The 6111-nt window shown below is 38.2% G+C and overlaps 2 protein-coding genes and 1 pseudogene across 2 annotated transcripts; all 3 read left to right on the top strand.

Moving 5' to 3' along the window:
- Positions 1-1480: 1480 nt before the first annotated feature.
- Positions 1481-1957, top strand: LOC148581773 (uncharacterized). Its single transcript, XM_088493666.1, has one exon. It carries the CDS (start codon positions 1481-1483, stop codon positions 1955-1957), a length of 477 nt encoding a protein of 158 aa, XP_088349792.1.
- Positions 1958-2241: 284 nt separating this feature from the next.
- Positions 2242-4050, top strand: LOC107621160 (uncharacterized). The gene is made up of 3 exons (XM_016323197.2): positions 2242-2472; positions 2575-3205; positions 3377-4050. The coding sequence occupies exons 1-3, from the start codon at positions 2242-2244 to the stop codon at positions 4048-4050; spliced, it is 1536 nt and encodes a 511-aa protein (XP_016178683.2).
- A 105-nt stretch (positions 4051-4155) lies between these two features.
- LOC148581772 (uncharacterized) lies at positions 4156-5055 on the top strand (annotated as a pseudogene).
- Positions 5056-6111: the final 1056 nt, after the last annotated feature.

Below are 6111 nucleotides of genomic sequence, written 5' to 3'. Positions count from 1 at the left end.
CACTGCAACGAATTTTCCCATTAGTTGGTTCGGTGTTGCTCACCATGAGCATGGAACCTGTTTCCCCAGTCATAACTGCATCCACGGTTGTGCAGTGCTCTTGCAGCGGATTGTTCTGCACACCAACTCCACTTCTTTTATTTGTCTCGAATTTTACTCTGACAATTGCTAACTGGAGCTAATCAAATACGCAGGCATGTTGCCTATTCCCCTTTATCCCAGCCCACAAATCCTGTTTTTCCTGAGGCCAACAGTGTCCAAGTTCAAGTCTTTGATGCATCTGCTACTGAACCAGGTAACTCTCATTCACTATGAGTTTTTCGTTATATAGACCGATGCATGCATAACTAGATCACTTAATTTGTCTTGATTTTTTTTTTGTCCACTAGATGTTTGGTCAATTGGGCCACCTATGCAAAGTTGTGTTTTTTGTGGTGCGAACATGTGGATGCACGAGCACCTTGCGAAAGCTGGAGCCAAATAACACTATATTATTTGGCATTTGTTGCATGAGTGGGAAGGTCACGCCGCCTTTGTTTCCGGTTCCGCCTCCATTGTTGGTGTTGTTGTTGGATGGTGGTGATAAACGAACTGTGCATTATCTAAAACATATCAAGGCCTTCAATGGTATGTTTTCATTCACATCCATGGCTAGAAAGATTTAGTACACACTTAACAAGGGAACCGCTCCTCCAATGTTTGTTATTAGTGGCCAAAATTATCATTCCATTGGGAGTTTGATGCCACAACAGTCTAGCAAGCCAAATTTGCACAACATTATTTTTATGATACGGAGAATGAAGTTCAAATCAGGATTGAAGCAGTTGGGTGAGTTGGTTTTATTGGTCATTCTCCCAAATTTTTCAACCCTTTATATTTTAACTACGTATCATATACTTTCTTGGGTTGTTACCTTGATTTATCCTTTTGTCTTTATTTTTTTGTAGCCACTCTTATCATCATAATTCCATTGATCAGACAATTGTGGCCGACTTCAGCGACATGCTTAATTCCCATAACTCTCTTGCTAAGTCTTTTCGGTATGCTAGGCAAAGGTTCGCTAAAGATTCAACCACTCCGCTACAGCTTCGTCTTATTAAGAAGAGGAATACGAATGGTAGAAGATATAATCTACCATCAGCATCTGAAGTTGCAACTCTTATTATAGGTGATTTTGATATAGAAAACCTTGCAAGAGATGTTATCATTCAGACACGTTCAAATCAATTGAAACGAATTGATGTTAATCATCCTCAGTACCTTGCTCTACAGTATACCTTGCTATTTCCATACGGAGAAGATGGCTTTATGAGCGACATTTAATATTCGAAGAAAGATCTAAGCAAAATTTACATAAGCGAGAAACCATTAGCATGAGGGAATTTTTTTTTCTTTTCGACTTCAAATGAGGGCACATGAGTCGCAAGTTCTACTAAAATCAAGACATTTGTTTCAACAGTTTTTGGTGGATAGTTATACGATGGTAGAGGCTGAAAGACTTCAATATCACAGGCACCCCCAGAACAAGTTTCGCTCATATCAACTACAGGGGCTTCATGAGTGCCTAATTCATGGGGAAACACAAGTTGCTAGAACTGGCAAACGAGTTATCCTGCCGTCGTCCTTTGTCGATGGTCCCCGATACATGTATAACAATTGTAAAGATGCATTTGCTATATGCAGGTATGCCGGTTATCCTAGCTATTTTATTACTATCACATGTAACCTAGAGTGGAATGAGGTTAAAGAATGTGTTGCCAAATATTCATTAAAGCCAAGTGACAGGCCGGATATCATATCTAGAGTGTTTAAGATCAAGTTAGACGAATTACTAAAAGACTTAAAGAATGGGTCTATATTTGGAAAGCCAAAAGCAAGTAATCATTCTTCATTGAGTCTCTTTCAAGTTCACACTGGCAGATTAGTCTTTTTATATCATTTGTTATTTGTCTCCTAACACAGTGTATTCTTTTTTTCCTGTCCTTTGATTTAGTTGTCTACACAGTTGAATTCCAGAAGTGTGGCCTTCCCTACTGTCACATTTTGTTATTTATTCATCCAAACGAAAAACCACGATCCTCCAATGATATTGACCATCATATCTCAGCTGAGATACCTGACGAACACATGCAACCTAAGCTACACAGATTAGTCTAGAAGTTCATGGTTCATGGACCCTATGGGGTTTTAAATACGAGCAGCCCATGTATGGTTAACGGAAAATGTTCCAAGTTCTATCCGATGGCTTTTCGTGAGAAAACAGCCATAGACAGTGCAGGTTTCCCAAAGTATAAACGTTCGGATAATGGTAGTACAACGAGCAAGAAAAATGTTGACGTTGACAATCGGTTCATTATTCCCTATAATGCGACGTTGCTTCTTAAGTATGGTTGTCACATAAACGTTGAGTACACTTGCCAGACGTCAGCTATAAAGTATTTGTTTAAGTACATGCACAAAAGTAATGACCGTGTCACAGCTTCATTTTTCTGATCACATGATTCAGATGATTCGGTTGTCACTGTGGATGAAATCCAAAATTACTATAATTGCTGATATATATTTTTCTGCCAGGCATCTTGGAGGCTATTCAGGTTTGAGATTCAGTTCAAAGAGCCTAACGTCATACGCCTTCCATTCCACTTGCCAAATGAACAGAATGTTTTGTATGAAGATCATCAGTTTATTGAAAATGTAATCGAGACTGCGGTCTCAAAGGATAATATGTTTATTGGATGGTTGAAGGCTGACAAGGATTTTGATGTTGCCCATACCCTAACCTACGCAGAGATGCCGTCGTATTTTATTTTTTGGGATAAGCAAGGGCATATATGGAAGCCGCGGAAGCAAGGGCATGTGATTGGTCATCTCAAACATATTCCTCACTCGCATGGAGATGAGTACTATCTTCGTTTGTTATTGAACTATCAAAAAGGGTGCCAGAGATTTGTTGATATTCGTTCTGTTGGTGGCGTTGTGTACGACACATTCAAAGAAGCCTGTTATGCTCTCAGGCTGTTACAAGATGACAGGGAATTTATTGATGCAATTAATGAAGCCAGTTCGTGGGCTTCACCGAATTATATCAGGAGGTTGTTTGCAATGCTTTTGATGTCAAATAACATGGTCCGCCCCAACATGGTCTGGGAACAATGTTGGCAACATTGTGCAGATGACACGATGTTTGACAGGACACATAATTTAGGTGAAGTTTGCATTTTTTGGCACAATTATTTATCTATTTCGCCAAATTCACATCTAGCTATTTAAAAACTGCCCTTTTCTTTTTTCATTATACTGCTGTCTTTTATGGATTTGTTCTTTAGCACTATGGCGAAGTAGTTTGTGATGTTAACCTCTTCTATTATGGGTTTAGGTTTCGAGCATTCTGCTGACGAGATCAAGTCCACCACTCTTGCCAAAATTGAAAAATTGTTGCCGCCGAATGGTAGGACACTTGAAGAATTTACTGACATGCCATTTCCGAATTTGGTGGATTCCATTAAACCTCCTGACACAATCTTCTTTGATGAGCTCAATTTCAATAAAACCAAGTTGGCAAGTATTTCTGTCGATTTAGTTTTCCGCTTGAATCGAGACCAGCGTGTCGCGTACGACACAATATTCAATGCAGTCAGTCGTGGCATAGGTGATTTTTTCTTTGTTTATGGATATGGTGGAACTGGAAAGACTTTTCTATGGAATGCACTTTTCGCTTCAATAAGGTCGAAAGGTTATATTGTTCTAAATGTGGGATCCAGTGGCATTGCAGCGCTATTGTTGCCTAATAGGCGAACTACTCATTCACGCTTTAAGGTTCCACTCAGTGTTAACCAAGATTCCATTTGTAATATAAGGCAAGGCACACCTCTCGCACATCTTATTTCATCTGCAAAATTAATTATATGGGATAAGGCACCTATGTTAAACAAATTTTGCTTTGAAGTGCTCGACAAGTGCCTTAAGGATGTTCTTCGTTTTGATCATGGATATAATCCCGATGCTCCATTTGGAGGAAAAGTTGTTGTTCTGGGAGGTGATTTCCGTTAGATATTGCCTGTGATTCCTCGTGGTTCCCGGGAGGAGATTGTTCATGCGTGTATTAATGCTTCGTACCTGTGGCAATCTTGCCAGGTGTTGCAATTGACCGAAAACATGAGGTTGGGTCGTGATCCGCAAGATATCCACAATGTACAGTTAGAAGAATTTGCTGACTAGCTGCTTCAAATAGGTGACGGGTTATTAAGAGACAGTACTGATGGCGAATCGGTGATTAGAATACCAGACAACTTGCTATTGGATATTGAGTCTCTGGGTCTCCATGATTTGGTGTTGTTTGTTTATCCTGACATTTTACTCCGTACTTCTAGCTTGGATTATTTTAAGGACAAGAGTATATTGGCACCAACACTTGATGTTGTGACTGAAGTTAATAATCATGTGATGTCTTTGATCCCTGGAAATGAAAAGGTTTACCTGAGCTCTGACACGATGCTTAATGAAGATGGTCACTTAGAATCTGAATTATACACAATGAGCACAGAGTCGTTGAATGCGTTGAATTGTTCTGGAATTCCTCAACACAGGTTAGTTCTTAAAATTAGTGTTCCTGTCATGCTTTTTCGCAATATTGACCAATCTAATAGACTATGCAACGGTACGCAAATGCAAGTTAGGCGACTTGGTGATCATGTCATTGAGGGCGTCATATTAGCAGGTCGTAATATTGGTGAAGTTGTCTTTATTCCCAGGATGAATATGGTCCCTAATAATGAAACATTACCGATCAGGTTTACCTAGAGACAGTTTCCGATTGCACTTTGCTTTGTAATGACCATAAACAAGTCCTAGGGACAAACACTATCAACTGTTGGCGTGTATCTTCCAAGACCTGTTTTCACTCATGGTCAGTTTTATGTTGTACTCTCTCGGGTCAACAGTTATTCTAGTCTGAAGATATTAGTTGTTGGCTCTAATGGCACAGTCTCAAATCATACTATTAATGTTGTCTACAGAGAGGTTTTTGTCAAATTACTGCAATCCATTCTGCCTTGAATGGTACGTTTGTTGTTTGGCTCTTTGGTCATCTTTTCAAGATGTTGTTTGCATTCCGTCTCCTTAGGACTGTAGCTACTACTTGCGAATATGCTATTGTTGAATATTGCCACAATGGGATTCTGTTATTTATGCTTAGAGGCCGTTGCTTTTATGTCCCCATGCCTGGCACGAGTCTTAAAACTAATAATAATAATAATAATAATAATAATAATAATCTGTGGGTGTAGTTAGTTTGTTTATTGTATTTGTTAGAGTAGAATGGAAATAGGTGAATTTTACTGATAATATTTCATATATTAGAATATTTGCTAAATTTTGTTTAGTGTTAGTGGCATACCAATTTAATTGAACAATGTTTAAATTAAATTAATAGAGTTTAATTTAGAATTTGTGATTAATGTGAATAAATATTTTAGATTGTATGATAATATAAATTAGAATTATTAGTTTAATTTATCTATAGTTGTTATAATAGAATAGACAGAAATTTTAATTTTAATTTTTTGGTAACATTAAGATTAAAGTAAAATTGTTTTAACAAAGTAGATCGATTATATTTTTGTAGTTATTTTAATGTTATATGATAGAGATTACAACTAATTATTTTAGGGTCAATCTATGGTACAGATACAATTTGGTACAGATTTACAGATATTCCTTTTGAATGAGTATGGGATGAACACCTGGTGCTATTTTGCAGGGCTTGTCTGTCTTAAAGGTGGCTGAGCCAGTTAGCCAAACTTTCTTGATTCAAATGTAAGCTGATACATTTGTTGAAGTGGGCTTTGATAGCAATGGATTGGGTATTAAAAAAAAAAACCTGCATATTTTTTTTTTTTGTGAATGGGAGAAAAAAAAAGAGTAACCAGGTTCAACAGTATCCATGGAGAGTGAAGTAAAAACGAAGATCTTCTCCCCAAAAATGAAACCCTAGGTTGCAGGGAGAGGGATACAGTCGCCGTGGTGGTGCCATCGCGGAGGATCACGCCTGGAAACCGATGCTGATCAAAGACGCGGATTCATGTCATAGCCTGGTGGGTGTTGCATTGCCTG

Source organism: Arachis ipaensis, chromosome B10 (assembly GCF_059453495.1).
Source record: "Arachis ipaensis isolate K30076 ecotype BB chromosome B10, ASM5945349v1, whole genome shotgun sequence".
Lineage (NCBI taxonomy): Eukaryota > Viridiplantae > Streptophyta > Magnoliopsida > Fabales > Fabaceae > Arachis > Arachis ipaensis.
Note: the sequence above shows the minus strand (reverse complement) of the source record. Positions and strands in the feature narration are given on the sequence as shown.

Bases quoted from the DNA above. Each gene is read 5' to 3' on its own strand.
- LOC148581773 (XM_088493666.1), top strand. From the start codon at position 1,481: ATGGTAGAGGCTGAAAGACTTCAATATCACAGGCACCCCCAGAACAAG.
- LOC107621160 (XM_016323197.2), top strand. From the start codon at position 2,242: ATGGCTTTTCGTGAGAAAACAGCCATAGACAGTGCAGGTTTCCCAAAG. The intron at 2,473-2,574 runs GTCACAGCTTCA...TTTTTCTGCCAG, and splicing joins TGCACAAAAGTAATGACCGT to GCATCTTGGAGGCTATTCAG. The intron at 3,206-3,376 runs GTGAAGTTTGCA...TTATGGGTTTAG, and splicing joins TGACAGGACACATAATTTAG to GTTTCGAGCATTCTGCTGAC.